Source organism: Oreochromis aureus, linkage group 3 (genome assembly GCF_013358895.1).
Source record: "Oreochromis aureus strain Israel breed Guangdong linkage group 3, ZZ_aureus, whole genome shotgun sequence".
NCBI classification, from domain to species: Eukaryota; Metazoa; Chordata; class Actinopteri; order Cichliformes; family Cichlidae; genus Oreochromis; species Oreochromis aureus.
The window spans coordinates 19,162,024-19,180,440 of NC_052944.1; the positions used below are offsets into that span (position 1 = coordinate 19,162,024).

The 18,417-nt window shown below is 41.7% G+C and overlaps 1 protein-coding gene across 1 annotated transcript in view; it reads right to left on the reverse strand.

The window, feature by feature from the left end:
• Window positions 1–18,417, reverse strand: part of LOC116333166 (glucosidase 2 subunit beta-like) — a 157,152-nt gene that overhangs the window by 89,155 nt on the left and 49,580 nt on the right. Inside the window, exons 9-10 of the mRNA XM_031756349.2 lie at window positions 16,637–16,723; window positions 599–668 (exon numbers count right to left, since the gene is read on the reverse strand). Coding sequence (XP_031612209.1) covers window positions 599–668; window positions 16,637–16,723 — 157 coding nt within the window. The remainder of the gene's footprint in view (window positions 1–598; window positions 669–16,636; window positions 16,724–18,417) is intronic.

Here is an 18,417-nt window from a genome sequence, read left to right on the forward strand (position 1 = left end):
GCACTGTTGAAACACATTTTAATATACTTGATATGAATTTGAGCACAACTATTTATGTGGATATAGTACGTGTATAGTATTCATTTCATCGTTTCGTCCACTTATTTAAATGTTTAGTCATAAATATCTAGTGATTTTTTTTAAATGAATGCTTATTCAGGTCAGTTTTATTCTGACTTATTTCGTAAGTGATCCAGTCGTCTGAAAAGTGTCTCCTCTCCTTTAGTCGAGCCCTCTTTACCATGAACAAGTATCTATCATTACACCTTAATTTCAGGGAAGCTGTGCAAATCCTCTAAACACAATGCAATTACACACACCCTGTAGTTGATCCATTGTGGATACCTTGTTAAAATAGTATGGCATTAAACAAAATAAGCCAACAAACCTGTCGGCTCTTGTGTGGAGGGTAAAAATCAAACAGAAAAAGAGATTAATGTATTCTGAGAAATCAACTCATAAGCATGTGCAGCACTGGGAGGCTTGCTACGAACATTATCTTGTGGCTATTTTGTGGTGAATCTTTAAAAGAGGGGGTTTTAAATTGTGAGGGGAGGGGGCGGGGTCACTAGAGCAGTGGTAAGGTTTAATAACTCACCTCTGTCAGCTGCCTTTAAGTGAGGATCTTCACTGGAAAGACTGCCTGGAGCGCCCTGCGTGTCTTTGATCTACAAGCACATAATGGAAGCAGAGAGGGGAGAGAAAACAAGGTCAAAGATCTGCACACTTGTGAGACCTTGGGTATCACCTGCGTTAATGCATAAAGCGACAACAAAGGCGCCCGTGGATGTGTGCGTGTGTGAGTGTGTAAGACATGGGGAGCAATTTTTTTTTTTTCTTTTTTAAGATCATTTCAACTCAGGTCCATGACTCTAATATGCACCTCCCACCAGAGAGAGGAGACACTTGATGTTTTAAAATACATGGTTCCTCTCTGTGCTCAAAGAGGCTCCCGGGAGCTTCTGAAAGACAGTTTAATGATGAAAGACAACATGCCTGGATGCAAGTGTTCTCTTACAGATCGCAGGGGAAAAACAGGAAAAAGCCCAAACAATTTTGGGTCTTTAATTTTCTTTTAAAAGATGCCACGTTCATTTCTAAAGATTCAATCCGCGTTGAGGAGCCTCACCTCACGCAAGGTAGGTGTAGATACAGTAATCGCCTAATCCCTCCCAGAGTAAATATTTTTGGAGTATTAAGCTGTGGCAGCAAAACATATAAATAGGAAATCTCAAAATATTTATGTTTATCTGCAGCTGGGAATCTACCTGAGGTTAGGAAATGTGGATTATTTCAGTCGAGCTGTATTCTGTTGTTGATGCTTGTAGGCATTCTGTATTAAAAAGAACATTTTGCAAAACATGCACTCTTTCTGGAGCTTTCATGATGTTGAGGAGGACTAAATATGACAAGATTCCCACATATGGGATGGAGGAAATATAGGTCTGATTTGATGACTTGTCGCATGCTGCATGCTGTCACATTTTCTTCTTTCACTGGAAACCAGACTGTAAACTCAACTGTGCGAGTGAGAGGCGTTGCCAAATGCAATGTGACTCACCACCTCTGAGGAGAACAAAAACCTGCTTAAGATCACTGTGACATCGCATGCAGTGTTTGCAGTTCTGAATATTTTTGACAGATTGGACTGAATACAAATGTGAAAATTGTCATGCAAGAAAGGAAAAAAAAAGAAAAAACCTTAAGAGAACATGTCACCGAGTAACTCTGTTTGACAAGCGTTTTAAAGAAACAACACACAACGTTACTCCCATGAAGCTTTGTGAGCTCAGGTTCTGAAATCTTCAAATCTGCAAGGGAATTTCTACTGAACCTATTTGATTGAAATTATGCTATTTTATGTGTTAGAAATCAGCAGCGATAGCATAAAGCAGGAGCCACAGATGCAGGAACCTGTATTTTGAAGCCTTGATAACAGCTTTCATCCCATTGCCATCTTTTTATTTTTTGTTAGAGCCAAAAGTGACCATATTCAGAGAATATGCTGGAGTGCTAAATTATTTGCTAATGCTTGTGACCTTGGTTAACAAGGTATGGCTTAAGAGATAGACATAGATCCCTGCTTATTGCATTTCAGCTACTCCTTTGTTACCACAGCAGATAGCTTCACATGTTTGATTTAACAGACTTTTACACAGACACCCTTCCCAAAAGGTTTGACATTGAACCAGCAGCCTTTCATTTGCCAAGATTAAGTGTTAGCCACTACACTATGTTAAATAACATGCTAATAAAATTCACTCACCAAAACTTAAGTACACGCTTTTTGGATAGTTTGTTAGAACAAGTACTACAACACAGCAAGTGACTGCATTTAAAGAATGTTCCAAACAGGACATTTATTAAAAAAGGAAAAAAATACAATAGACACTAAAGACACTAACATCAGTGAGCAACATTTGCACTGGTTAGCAATGTGTTAGCACAGTTAGCACTGTGTTAGCACAGTTAGCACTGTAGCTTCACTGTTGCTAGCAGGTTCTGGGTTTGAACCTTCTGACTGGCAGGGCCTTTCTGCGTGGAGTTTGCATGTTCTCCCCTGCACGGGTTTAGTCTGGCATAGCTAAAGCCCCGCCCCCACAGTCCAGTCCAAACACATGCATATTAGGCTAACTGCTGATTGTGCTATGATGTCAACTGTGATGACAACTCGTTAGCTAATGAGTGTGACGTTTCACACCACAGATAATCCTTCATTTTGAAACAGTGTGATCAAGAATTACAAAACAACTTTTTGATTAAATGACCTGATATGAGTGACCGATTTCATAAACTCAGCAGGTTTGTGTCAACTCAGAAAGCAGTTTCATCATCGACTTCTATAGGACCGGAGGTATTTTTGTAGCCACAGTTATCACCAGAATTCAGACAGAATTCAGGGAGGATTTTAGACACTTCTGCATTAGCATCTATGAACGAAATGGACCCATTCCCTAACGCTAAACTTAATAAGCAGTCAACAAACCTGAAAGTATGGTAGAATAAACCATTTATTCTACCATGCTATATTTTGGGTATTTTGTCATGCATTTTCAGAGTCAGCCTCTAGTGCCTTTTCGATGAACTGCAGTTCTGGTCACACATTTCCTTCTTTTTAAAGCCTCTGAGCTATTAAACCGTGCACATACAAATGCCAGTACATACAAAAAACGAACCTATAGAAATGATAAAAACCACAATGTCAGCCAAGTAGCAGCTCACCCAACTCACCATGAAATGACAAACGCAACACAGATGTTGAGCACACCTTTAAGATCTATTAAGTGACCACTGTGCGCACATTTGATTAAACTCTGACCAATAACTGTGAATTGTGGACGGACGGGACTATGGATGGATGTGCTAAAAATCCCCAATCTACAAATCCCAATGAAGTGCATCGGTGTTTCAAGGACACAGGAGCTGATGCATTTATTATCAACACATTTACAGCTCACTAAACAGATTACTCATTAAAGTTTTCTCATTATGCTAACAGAAAACATAATTCCAGGACTATTATGTTGTTTTTAGTTGCATATAAATGCAATTTCCAAAGAGCAACAGTTGAAAACACACACTACCTGCTTTAAATTATTAATTCTTCTTCGTTCACCTTTTTTCACTGCCTGTGTGTTTATGCACCACTCTGCATTTAATTATGAGTTATTACTAATCTCTTGGTCTCTCCCACAGTGTGTCTTTTGTCCTGTCTCCCTCCCCTCACCCCCACCTGTCTCAGCAAATTGCTGCCCCTCCCGCAGCCTGGTTCTGCCGGAGGTTTCTTCCTGTTAAAAGGGAGTTTTTCCTTACTGTCACCAAATGCTTGCTCACACGGGTCGTCTGATTGTTTGAGTTTTCTCAAACGCTTTAAGGTGACAATAAAATCTCATATGTGGCGACAAAAATCATTTATGCCAGCTTGCTAATATGCAGTATGCAATGTAAATAACATAACATACTGTGCTAGTCAGTAACTTGGTCTAGATGACCAGTGAATATATCCATGTATGCTTTATTTATATTGAACATATAATATATATTTCAATCCTTTATCCTTTTTCATTTTTCATTCATTTAAAACTCCAGCTAGAATTGTGGAGTTAGATAGATACAGTACAGTATCTTCGTGATAATGGTCAAGGTTGGCTTAGCCACAAAGACCTCAACAAGACAAGCTTCCTGCACGTAATGTGGTACTACCACAGGCAGAAATGATGGATGCATCACTTCAAGTGCAGTCTTCTCATTCTACCTATCTCTTCACATCCACATCATTCTCCAGTTGTTTGTGTCTGAGAGTGAGACACTGGCAGAGTAAAGCCTTCAAGCAGCCAAATACGCTGCTCTCAGAAATCAGCCGGTACAAGAAAACAGAGGCTTGCTCTTGAAAACTGTCTGCCTTTGAAGGATCTTTATTCTCCGCTCCCCAGCTGCCGGAGATGCGTGTAACTGCTTAGACATACAATGGGTGCATCGCGGGTATTTGTCCACGGAGAGCTGGGCCCAGTAAATGAAAAGAGGGGCACACATACCCAGGAAGCAGCTAATTAATTGACAAGCAGATATTTTGGAATTTATAATCATCAAACAGACTTCATTTTGTTCCCCCACCACCATCCTCGCCAACCCGTCATCCCAGGCGACTTACTTAAGAGACTTATCTTATAAATACAGCCCTAATCAAAATAAATGACTAAAAGCTCTGAGGGAGTTGAAGGCTATACACATTTACATCAGAGGAACTGATGCAATTTAAACAGCCGCCTCAGCACCGCTGAGTTAGGTTCAAATCACAGAGAATCCTAACTTATGTAATACTTCCACTGTTTTTTCTTTTCTTTTCTTTTTTTTCGGTTGTTGTTGTTGCTCGGTTTGGCAGACCTATATTCATGACAGCCAACTAGGAGAGATAGAGCCTCCCTCTATGTGTGTGTTACACTGAATTCCCACAGCAGCATTCTTGCGCTGTGAGTGTATCATATTATAAAGATTTTTCTTCTCACATGCTTTTGTGTCTATTTGACTTCACCGTGTGTGTGTGTGTGTGTGTGTGTGTGTGTGTGTGTGTGTGTGTGTGTGTGTGTGTGTGTGTGTGTGTGTGCTCGGTGCACATCTGTGGGATTGCCCATCTCTCAGCATTGGTTCAATGCTTAATATTCTTCCTTCTGTTTCCTACCGGGTATACATTTCTTGTAAAATGTAGCAGTGAGAGCATTTTAACAGCCAGTGGCTTACAGGATCATTTACAGCTGGTCATTGACTGTCTGGCTGAGAAGCAGAGTGGCTGACGGATAGATTGTCAAAGTTTCACCTCGGTCCAAGTTTTGATGGATATGTTATAGCCACAAAGCCCAATATAACAGGCTGCACAGACTGTGAAGCCGCAACTCACCGAGTATAAAAGCCCAACAGCTTTCTGTTGATTTAAAGGGAAGCTGCTAGAGAAATTTAATACACCGGCTTCATCTGTACCGAAGTCATGTTTAGGATTAATGTGGAGACAGCAGTGTTTATGACACGACGTGTATCTTTGCACAGGAACCGAGTGGCAACGGCTCAGTGTTTGCACAGTGCCGAGAAGCTCCTCTGCCTCGTGACACTGTTGATAACACAAAGTGAACTTGACTGCGGCATTTGTAGAATCAGCAGTGTGGAGTAAAGGAGGATCGACGTTGTCACGACTTAGAGTCAGCAAACCCATTTTACCATCCGACCAGCCGAACTCAAGTCATTGCACTTTACTGGTAAAATCGGTTGTTTTTTTATGTGTTGTCTTACAAAGAAGGACCATAAGAAGAAAATAAGAACGTCGGCTCACAGCACATCACAGCTTACAGATTACCGTCCTGTGTGAAGCATAAAAAGAAACACTAAGCTTACCTGTCATTGGTTCCTTGTACTGCATAAACTATTGAGAATTAAATTAAATGACAAATGTTACTTTCACCTTGATCTTGAGCACAATTTGGGTGAAGATCCATTAGCTGACTAAACTGTGTTAAGAGTAGTGACTTGTGAATTGTGGATGGTATGAGCTCAGTGGTCCATCAGTGAGAGGAGCTAAGAAGATGGATTGCTAAATAGAGCATTTTCTGATTTGCCAAATCAAAAGCGCAATCAAATTTTAGAGAAAGTAGCTTGAGTCTTAAAACAAATCCAAATTTCTGCTGGTTGGGCTATGACAACCAATGCAACCTCTTCTCTAAGGATGAGGATACACGGCAAAGATCCTTTGCTATATCCAAAGGCGACTCTAGAAGCCTGGAGATTTGTTAAGGTGATAATTCGCAGATCGTGCTCCCTGAATTTAGTTTGGTTTCTGTAATTAGTTGGAAAACATGTGTGTATCACATTTAAAGCTGAAGATCAAATCAGCACATTTCATTTACTTTGACCCAACAAGTTATGCACAGTGAAGCTCAAATGCAAAAGCTGCAATCGTGACATTTGCTGAAATCACGTGAACGCCTTGGGCTGAGGATTCACACTATTGTTCAGTCTACTGCCTTATGACTTCGGCGCCCACTAGGTGGCATATCAGAACCCTCACTAACCACATGTCCTGTTGCTGTAAATTATGCATGGAACAAAAATGCTAATTTTATACACAGTTTATAACCTAAATGATGCTGATTCCCTGTTGACATTATGCAGCGCTGAGTTTGATCAAATATTTGACAATTAGATTAAACGCAGCATCAGGGATGCTGCTGAAATTTTGTGGGTGGCACCAATTTGCCAAATCCACTAGTACGACCCATAAGATATGAAAGTCTTCATCACGTCGGATGTGTGTGTCAAGTTTCATAACTTCTCAAGCTTTCTTGGCCCCTCAGCAATAACTTCCTCTTTCATGGTGATTCATCATTCCACCAGGTGGAAATGAAAATTCACAACTTTCACAGAGCAGCATCGTCAAGGTCTCAAGTTCATTTAAATCACTTTTGAGGTGGATGTGGTAAACCTCTCTACTTTCAAGGTTAGGCTTAAGACTCTTCTTTAGGATAAAGCATCTGGTTAAGGTTGAATCACGTGATCCCGCATCCGCCTTTAGTTACGCTGCAATAGGTCTAGGCTGCTGGGGGCTTCCCATGATGCTAATGGTTCTGCCGGAGGTTGCTTCCTGTTAAAAGGGAGTTTGTCCTTCCCACTGTCACCAAGTGCTCGCCCATAGGGGTTTTAACTGTACTGTAGGGTCTTTACTTTACAATATGAAGCGCCCTAAGGTGACTGATGCTGTGATTTGGCGCTACATAAATATAATGGAATTGAATTGGAAATGGAACCTATAAAGGAAGGTTCATCAAAGTATAAAAGGCCTCCTGTCAGCTTTGTGGTATTCTAACTATTGCTGACTACTGGTGTATAGGTGTGTTCAGGTAAGGCAAAGGTGAAATTTGGGGCAGACTGAACAATGTGTATTTGAGTAACAGCAATTTTGTGCTTTATGGTAAAATATCTAAATCATGCTATTTGATGCAAACTCGCTGTTTTCAAGAATAAGTAACACGACCTCCTTAAAGCTTTCCTGACCCAGTTTTAGATGGCTCAGGTCAACCTGCATAGATCAGTGCATCAAAGTTCAAAACATGTCACTTCCTGTCAGTAGGTGTTGCTATGAAGGAATTGCCACTGACCATTAGCAAACATGAAAAGTCTGGTCTAGATTCTACAGTTTAATGATGACTGAACTTCTTTACCCGCACCAAAAATATTAAAGTGCTCTGTTTTTCCGTCCATTCTGTTTAACTTGGCCACATTTTAGGATCTGATGCTGGCAGCATTTAAGAGTAGATCAAGGCAGCACAGGCAGTGTGTGCTGGTGGAAGAGTCCATATGTGTGGCTGAGAGACAGCGTGTGTCCTCTGCGAGAGGTAAAATAATGACAGGCGAGAACGGATGGCTGGTGACGCGGTGACGAGGAAAGCGCCACATATTTTGGGCCTCAGGCTGGGCAGATGCGAGAAAACTTCTTCTCTTATCCCTTCTTCCCCCCGGTTGCCTTCTCCACTCTTCCTCGCACCACCCCTCCCTGCGACACTGCTCAAACAAAGGACAAAGACGCCCTAAGTGGTTTTCTTTTTCCGATCCCATACGTGGCCGCTGGTGCTTTCGCTCTTCTGTATCTCGAGCTCGCAGCGAGAATAGTGACAGAATGAGTCACGGTGGTTTTTTAACGAGTCAATCTTTTGATTAATTTTAATGGCGCTTGCTAACAAAATCTTCTTTCACTGAGAGAGATCGTTCTTATTATCACACGTTAAGTTGTGTTTTTGCATGAGATGAAATTATCTTTGACAGAGAGAAATATTACGATTCCAGATGCGCGTTTTGCACCTTTCACTGTGTGAGTCATGCCTTCTGGGAAGTGGCACATAGCGTCGGCATACAGTGTACAAGCTACTGCGATGAAATATAAAAATGAAGGACAAAGTGCAGAATCCAGAGACTCCAGGTGAGATAACAGAGACTATTAAGGTTAGTTAAACCTGCATTTCTCTGCACGTATGTATCTGAAGTGGATGGCTATCAGCGCTGAGAAAAACAGCAGCTTGTGCGACGCACTCGCACTTTCAGGTCATGCCAGTTGGCTCCTCAAAAACGTGACAGCGGTGAGATCCAGACAGAACAGGAACAAGAAAGTAAAAGAGCAGAAGGGGAGAACATGGCAGCCAAGAACTACCACTTCAACATCAAACGAATGTTGTCACAACAGAGCAACAGAGCCACCCCTTTTAACTGTGACACCATTCAGCTGCTCATCACGCTGAGCGGGGCAAGGCGGAAAGCTACTGTAAGTCAAGCACAAGCACGGTGTTTATTAAATAAGAGAGCTGGGAGCGGAGAAACGTGTGCATACTGTAGTGATGTCAAATCGTCTAAGCGGCGTTAGAAAGGCGGCTTTTTTCTCATCCCTCCATGAAATTGAAAGTTGGGAAGGGAAATGAAGTGTGTCTTCCAATGACGGTAAAGGCGATCAGCGAAGCTTGAGAAATATGGTTTTGAGAGCTTGGTGCTGGAGTTTGTAAGAGCCAAAAGAAACAATATATGTGATAATCTAGAGGCATCATTTAATGGTTTCCGATTTCACAGAACGGTGCGGCTTTTTCGAAATCAGAAGGGAGAAAGGGGGCTGTGAAGGTTGATGACGTAGCCATTTATGTAAATGTGTAAGTTGCTGAAAGAAGCAGTTAAGTTTCTGTATAATCTTTAAGGCGGGTAATCGTATCATTTAGTGCTATAAATGATTCAGCCTGTGGGAAGGGAAAAAAAAACAGATTTTTATCCATATGTTGGCATTTTAGCTAACAGTGTCAGATGGATCAGCAGAAGTTCTGTAGTCATGCTAAATTTTAAAGAAACAGCTAAATGATCAGGAGCCAGACTCTCAGCTGAAAGAACTGTTGTATCTCTGACAGAAGGAAAACGGGAGGCAGGAAAAAAAAAAAGAAGAAGTAGGAGTGTCGGGGAGGCAGACCGAAAAGAAAGGCTGTCTCCTAGCGGACGCCGGCGTACGGGGCCTGTCAGTCGTCATCGCGTGCCACTCTCCTTGTGAAACTGAGGCAACATACCCCATGAAATATTCACCAAAGTTGTTTTTGCTTAAAAAGGAGTGGTGAGGGGAGGGGGTGGCGGGGGGGATGAGGAAAATGTGCTACTATAGATAGATGGAGAGTCCCCCAAATGCTTTTGATGTCAAGCTTGCTTAGGCTTTTTTACATGGGGTGCGACAGGGACACCAGCAGGGGGTCCATTAAATGTTCACACAAATGTACCCTTAACAGCACATCAGTCTCCACAGCCTGAGCTCCCAATCCCCGGCATACTCTTCTAATTCTGCTGTAATCTTTATATATCCAAAGCTTTTGCTACTGATTCTTTTTTTTTCTTTATTTGCATTGTGATGTTTGATAGATGTGGCACACTGGGAAAACATGCACTGTTAGTCTTATTATTACGGGTAAATTACATACTGAGGATTTATTGCTTTTTAATATTTCAACTCAAAAACTGTACATTTACTGCCAGTCAGATCAGTGATATCGAACTGCAGTTACCGCCAGCTTTAAACACAAGTGTTCTTTCAAATCCAAAACCCAGAAATACAACAAAAACAAAACAAATAAGTAAGAAAGTTGATGTGCGAGCTTTTAGTGGGCTGCACAAATTCCTAACTCTTGAAATGTTATTTACTGTAACTAAGGCCAGCAGTTATGTTGCAATTCTACGAAAAGACAAATGAGGGAAGGTTAACGTCATTTAAAAATGTACAAAAAAAACAAAAAAAGACTGAATAATTAGGTCCTAATTAGGCTTAGGAGAGTTGGTGATTCATTAGCCGTGTTTGCTTTCGACGCAGCAAGCGCTGTCACGGCCATTGTATCTGTGACTACCTCCGTTGCCGGGATGAGCATTGTGCAGGGGACGTAAGCATGGCGTGGAATAACAACATGCCATTAGCTGCTGCAGCTGCTGCGAAAGCTTTCAATACAACACAACTGCACACAGTCCCTTTGTGTGTGTGTAATAAGGTCAAGACTGTCAGTTTTGACGTAGCACATTGTATAACACATCCCTCTCCTGATCAGGAGTTTCAATGTGGGTGTCTCAAGAAAATGAAAGAATGGTAACATATGTAGTTGGGTTTTAGACGTATCTGGACAGTGACAAAGGATTATCTGTATTCTGCTGATGCTTAGCCAAGCTGTTGTTTTCAGTTTGAGGGCCCTCATGCCCTGATCACACGTCTCTCCGTGTTCCTTTTTAACTTGAAGTCGGAGTTTCCGAGTTTCCGATATCACACCCCAGTTGTCCGTGTTCCAGTACCAGCAGATGGGGAAAAAAAGTCAGCTGCAGCAGGTTCATGGAGTTAAGCTGCCCAGGGCTCTGTGTACAACCCCAGTTCCAAAAAAGTTGTCAGGCTGTGTAAAGCGGAATTTATGGTCCAGCAGAGGTAGCACAGGGACGGCCTCTCTGGCAGGTGCAGGCGGGGTACAAAGTATGCCGATGTGTGTGGGCCACTCTTGCTTGTGCTGTTGTTGGTCCGTCAGCCAACCGTGGAGGAAATCGAAGCTATAACATAGAAACAGTTGAAGTGGAACCGAGTGTTAAAAACTATGAAGCGTCCACTGCAGCCACCGTCTGTGCTTTTCCTGCTGTATTTTTTCATCTTTTAAGTTTTTTTGGCGGTTCTCCCGTTCCCAGTGAACTCTCCTGTTGGCCCCTCCCCTACCCGGGCCCTTTTGTTAACCACTCAACATTCATAGACCCTTCATCTGCTTCCACCGACGTGCAATCAGGATCTTGGAGGACTGCACGAAAGTACATCTGGGGCAGGTGAACCTACCATTCAAACAGGAAGCTGTATGCAGACAAACACATTTGTGGGACCATAAATTGTGGTTAAAATGTAAATAAAAGCTAAATTCAATAATGTGCTAATCTCATAAACTTGTATTTTCTCAATAACAGAACACAGAAAACATATCAAATGCTCGAACTGAGAAAATGTCCCACTTTCATAAAAAAAATACCAGCTCATTTCAAATTTAACGGCAACAACACATATTATAAAAAGTTGTGACAGGGCCATGTTTACCACTCTGTAGCATCCTCGCTTCTACTGACAAACAGTCTGTAAACATCTGGGAACTGAGCGGACCAGCTGCTGGATTTACAGGAGAGGACTGTGTCCCATTCTCGCCTGATCCTACTGTAGGTCTTAGTCTACTTTTTTAAAATTTTCATTTCATGTTGCTGCAACTGGTTTTCGTTACCAACTCGACAGCTGGGGTCTTCTACTATCGAGCCGTGCTGTTGTAATAGGATGGTGGTGTTTCTGGATCATGTTTTTTGCATATCAGAGCTTTAGCCTGGATTGGTGGATGTCGTGGTTAGCTGTGTTCATGCACAGTGATTTCTGGACATGTTCCTGGGCCCAAGCAGTGGCTTCCATGAGAGACTCATGCCTATTTTTAATGCAATGCTGCCTTACAGCTTACCAGTATGTTTTTTTGGCCACTCCTAAAGTGCTGTTTCTAAAGGCTTAGTTTCACTTTTGCAGACTGAGAACGGCCCGAGAGCCTCTCGGACCCCATGCTGTGGCTTCACAGTAACAGCTTCCAGATGCAAATGCCAGCCCTTTTAGTTGCTTAATTGATGAAGACATATCAAAGGAATAGCCCACACATGTCCATAAAAAAGCTTTTGAGTCAATTGTTCAATTACCTTTCGGTTCCTTGGGGGGAAAAAAGGGAGCTTCATATTAAATTAGCTGTATTTCCTTAACACTTTCTCCAATTTTGAAGCGAATAGCCTCAAATTAAAGCTGAGAATCTGCACTCCAAGCCCACATTCATTATGTAACTGTAACACGAATGTTTCGGTAAGCAGCTGAAACTGAGCATATGGCTAGAAGGTAATGGCTGTGACAGAGAGGCTTGATTGCATATTGAAGAGCCGATATGGAAACTCAAATGATTACAGGTGGATCGCAACCTCTCGACAATCTAAGTATCATACTGATGTTTAAGTGGCATACAGAAACTGTCAGCTTCCAACGGCAAAGCATCTTCATGAAAATGCATTACGAGATCACAATCAGTCCACGCGCACATTTGTAGCGGTTTTTCAGATATCCGCAACATCACAGCAACTAAAATACTTTGAGAAAAAACAGTGGAGAGCTCAATAAAGAGTTCCTCTCACATCTCAAAAAGAGGAAAGAAATCACTTAAACTGTAAATCAGTAGCACAGGAGGACGGTACAGTAAAAAAAAATAGTCATTCCTACCTAATAGAGTTCTTGTACGCACATTAGCACCTAAGCACAATGAACAGAAAGCAGCTTGTGCTCATTTAGTAACACACACACAAAAAGCTTTTGTGCGCCACAAACAGTTGTATTTATAGGTACAACGACAGTTTGTAGGATGGCCTCGACCTTTTGGCTATCACGTGCTCCGTGGCCGTGGCCATGAATAAATATTATAATACCCACTAGAGTACTAAAAATCTCAATCTTTATGTAGCTCTTTGTGTTCAGGGAAAAGTAACAAACACTCGTCATCTTAGGGTTCACAGAAAAATGAACATCTGCATAGCTCGAGGGCCATATCTGGACACTTCTACCAAGCAAGACTCTCAATGCCTGCTTGCCTGCATTGTGGCGGTATAATAGTGAAAGGAAGGGATTGGACTTAATAGAAAGAAAAGCAGGTATAAGAGGTAGGAAACCTTTTCACTCTTAGACTTATTTAACTGGTCTTTACGTTCGGCTTGTTTTTGCCTTTTAGGGTCATATTGATGCGTCATGGTTTGTTTTGTTTGAAGCTAATCCAAAGAAAGAATGAACAGTAAACAAATAGACAGACTCAAAACTGATTGAATGGGAGCTCACATATATTACAGCCATTCCACGTCCACGGTATAGAACCGCAAAGTTGGGAAGTTGGGAATTCAATGCTTCCTGAGCACAAAGTGAATCTTGTCTACATGACCATCAGTCTCAGTAAGCATAACGTGTACAAAGACGAATGCTTTGTCAGAGCGACAGGGCTGTTTATTCGCTGTTCAGTAAAGTGCTTCGTCATGTAAAGCTTTACCGCACCGAGCTGGTAAAATGTATTCATTTGTTATCAGCCATGGAATTCCTTCTATTATCAGTAATGATAATAGACTCAACCCACTGGATTATTTTAACATTCGGATAATTGTTACGGGGGTAAAATAAAAGGCTGTTCTGGTAACTTTTATGGCACATCAACTTTTCTACTACCAATAATCGTGCAAATAAAATGATTCCATTTTCAGTCTGTATGTGTTTCAATGGTGTTTTAATGAAAAGCGGAGAGGCAGGGGTTTGCCTTATAATTCATATTCTGTGATGGAGCAACACTGAGATAAGCCAGGCGGATGGTGACATCTAATCTGAACCCCACTGTTTTTTGGGGGAGTTTTGTCTATAGAAATGACTAGCTTCTTATCGGTGGAGTGGGTTATTTGAGCAGATTCTCGCTGTGGCTTAGTGAAGGGACTCAATCACCACTGCCCAGCGATATGCCTCACTTTCGTCCCCCATCATCCCCCCTTCATCTTTTTATCTGAGGAAAGGAAATGAAAGGATGGTATCTGGTACTCTCCGCGTCCTCGGTTTGGGAGATGGAGAGGAGCGGACATTTTCTTTTAGGCTTTAACTCGCTGATGAAAACATGCGGTCTATAAACCTGCGCTCCGAAAAGAAATACAATTTAGTGACTCTGGATGTGCACTGACTCAAAAAGGAAGTAGTTATGAGGTAATTTGTGTTGTGACAGCTGCATTTATAACTCTGGAGTAATCAAGCTTTTACACATTTTGGTTAAAGGAACACCATTTTTCCTCATTTTCTGATTATCTTCTGGGTTTTTTCTCTTGTCTCCACATTTTTCTTGGAGGTTATTGCACCCAGCCACTGGAGATAATGCTTTTGTTTTTCTGTGTACGTGTACAGTATGCGGTTAATGTAGGAAAATGTTTTTTAATTTGCCAGTAGAAATGGGTTTTAGGTGTGGAGAAGAGCAAAATGGGACAGACAGAAAGGCTTGAGAAGTTTGCAGTCCACAGTAGGTAGATAAAGGGAGGGCCCAGTGACAGATGTCAGGGCTCGGTCATGCATCATTTATTAGTCGGTAAATTTCAGGGGAATCACAGCGTTCGCCGGTTTCTCTACAAGAGGCAGAGTAAATGTACCCTGTCCGACTACTTTGGTGAACCTTAAAAGGCGGCTCACACTGTTTCGCATCCTTGACAGTTTTGTCCTAAACTAGAAGAAACTATTGCAATGCCTTTATGTCAGGCTGGAATTAGACTTCTGTAAAGACACACAACAACTTTGAAGGTTGCAGAGACTTGTGAAAAGAGCTGGGGAAAAAAGCCTCCAAATCTCACCTGTGTCTTACATCAGAGGAGGTTGTGACAAGAGGCCGGACTGATACAGGAATAAAGCAAGGTTAAGGCTTTACAGCTTAAGTTGGGAGCTCTGTTAGGGAGTCATTCGGCACCGTAATGATTCATCTGAATGATAACATCAGCACATTAGCACAAGTATAAAATCCCATGTCTACTGTATGAGTTAAAAGCACCAACATTTGTTAACAAGGATTAAACCTGCCTGTGTTGCTAAATCTGGTGTATTTAGGTGACAAATTTAAGTGCTTATGTTAATTAATGTGCACTGTCCCCTTTAAATAAACATAACCAAGGAGCCGAGCTGTGTGCAATTAGTTTTTACAGGGTTTTGGAGGTACTGGAGGAGAATTTCTAGAGTCCTTCTTGTTCCTTTGAGCTGATAGGAAGGTGACAAATAACCACATAGCCAAGGTATGCAGAAGAGAATCTCTGAAAAGATCATACCTTGACGCAGATGGGCTACAGCAGCAGGAGACCACACTTGGCTAAGAACAGGAAACTGAGGCTACAGTTTGCACGTGCTCACCAAAATTAGAAAATAGAACGAAAAATGTAATCTGGTAAAAAGAGTCTCAATTTCTGCTGCAAAATTTAGATGGTAGTGTCAGAATTTGATGTAAACAATATAAAAGCATGGATCCATCCTGCCTTGTAACAGTTCAGGCTGGTGTTGGTAGTTTCACGGTGTAGGGGATGTTTTCTTGGAACACTTAGTCGCCTTTAGTACCAACTGAACATCATTTAAACCCCACAGTCCACCTGAGTGTTGCTGAATGTGTCCCTTTATGACCACAGTGGATCCATCTTCTGTTGGCTGCTTCCGACAGAATGAAAAACAATGTCACAAAGCTCAGATCATCTCAAACTGGTTTCCTGAACACGAGTTCACTGTACTCAAATTACCTCCACAGTCACCAGGTTTAAGTCCAACAGATGTGCAGCTACTGTGCGATGCTATCATGACAACATGGGCAAAAAACCTGAGGAATGTTTCCAGCACCGTGTTGAATCTGTCTATGTGAAGTTCAACACATATACAACACATCAAAAAAATATAGTCACTTCTATGAGAAGAGTAGTTCTCGTTGTTTTTTGAACGTTTCCTCTTTCAAGCTGCTCTTTATCAGTGAAAATATGACGCAAAATGTCCAGTCGAAAAACGGCCGACTCCAAAAGCCAATCACTTTTAAACTAGGTCGAGTCCCACCTCTGGTGAAATGTTTATGAAAATCCATTCAGAACATTTTGAGTAGTTCTGCTAACAAACTGGCAGACAGACCAAAAACTGAAGCGATCACATGATGAAGGTAAACACACGAATTGATTCCTCACTTGATCACATGTGTGCAGTTGTCCTTGATTGGAGTATTGTATAGTATACATGGTATACATATTGTACACATGTGATGTTTGGAAAAAGCTGTTGTTGCTTTAAACAAAAGACAGAAATGATCAATAAAACAATGAAAAAACGCAACAGTCTGTGGAGTCTCTCTTATTCCAATGAGCCACAAATACTCACAATATCACAAAGCCTCCAACACCTTTTCTTCAAACACCATATAGACTACAGGCTGCTGAGTTTTAGTGTAGCTGAGACGTAATATACACAATAAAAAGGTAAAATATATATATTAGGAAAGATAGAAAAAGATGGCTGATAGAATAAAAAAAGAGCTCTTACTTTGACAGTGTCGCCTCTCGTCAGGACGTCCCAGAGTGTGCTCTGAAACTTGGAGAGATCCATCCTGTGACCTCTGTCCAACAAAGCCTGGGAGTGAGAGGAAAATCAAAAAGGTGAATCAATGCGTGACAAACATGAGTCCGAGCACCGAAAACAGCTTTACAAAGACATTCAATGTGCAACCGTATCATATAAATTAGTTCGAAAACAGCCCACATTACCAGCACTCAGTATATGAAGTTCCTAATAAATAAATAAAAAATATATGCACACCTCCCCTAAAGCTCATATGCATTCTGACACACCTCAGGTTGCACACAAGCTGGTAATCTTGCATCTATTGTGCAGTGTGCCTGCTGGCCCCACAGGTACAGGCTTATAAAAAGTGCCTTACATAACTGATAATAAACTGCACATCATCCATCTCCCATTCAGCTCACCTCCCAATAATCCCCGCTGCCATATCTGCTTATCTATTCAAGTCACCCTCTCATTAAATCAGCTTTTACAGCCAAATGGAAGAAGTTTACTACTCATAGAAGTCAAATACCATTCATCATGAGGAAGGCTGTAGTTATACAGATATAGACTGCATGTTTTAATTCACTGGCGGACAAACGCATCCTTCCTCCTATCTCAATAAACATAGACTCCTGCAGAAATAAATAAATAAATAAATAAAATAAGGTGGGGGAAAAAAAATTGACAGGGGAATTAATCTGCTGCCTTTTGCCTGCCGAAATGGAAGTCAGTGAGGCGGCGCATACCAGTGGGTGCCCATCAGTCACAAGACCTTGTGCGGGGCCCGAAAACAGCTGAATGTGATGCCGCTGCACATTGGGAGGTAAAGGATGGTGACAGAGAAGTTGGTACAGCTTTCAGTGTTTATTCATCTGAAACAGTGTCCCCTGGAAGCCATTTTGGCAGCAATGCATCACAGCAGGCGCTGACCTTTAGACGCTATGCACAATTAAGCTAAGCTAATAAACACAACTGAGCATCTGGACTCGTGGAACGGAAGGCAGGTGGCTGTGAATCACGCTGGACACGTGAATGGCATAAAGCTCACTTGGGTGGTGTTTTCAGAGCGAAAACTGAAATGTGTTTGTTATGGAGGAAATGAGCTGAATTTCTAGCTTTGTCTGGTGCTTTAGAGGCTTTCTGATACTCCTGACGGCCTCTATGCAGAGTACAGAATCGTCCACGCGCTCAACTGAAGCCGTCCTTCACTGAAACAACATACAGAGAGTCTATTTTTATCTCAACTTTTTGGCTTCAATAATATTCATATTGCCAGTTACCTCGTCATATTAACCACGACAAACAGATGCACTGACGAAGTGTACGCGTGCAGGAACACAAGTGCCTGACTTTTGCCATTTTCAGAAGTTGCCCTTTCTTGGCACACACCGGGTAATGGTCTTCTACAGAGGCATTTTCACCACAGGAAACACTATATTTGATCTACGTGAAAGCGTTTCCTGCAAAGCATGTAGGAGGCGGTGCATTTGCTGCCAGATCCCTGGTACAAAATCTGCGTAACATCCAGGTGTGCACGTGTAAGAATAGCGCAGGTAGTCAGATTAATTCACAGCACACAATTAGACAAGTGTGGGGACATGATTTTTCCTGCCTCTTACAAGAAAAATGATGTCCCCACACTAGGTGGTCTGAACTAAACACAGTTGAACAGAAAAATGTCCTATCATGTGCAACATGTTTTCTTCTACTTCTTCTTTCAGCTAATCTCTTTAAAGGTAACCACAGCGGATCATCTTCTT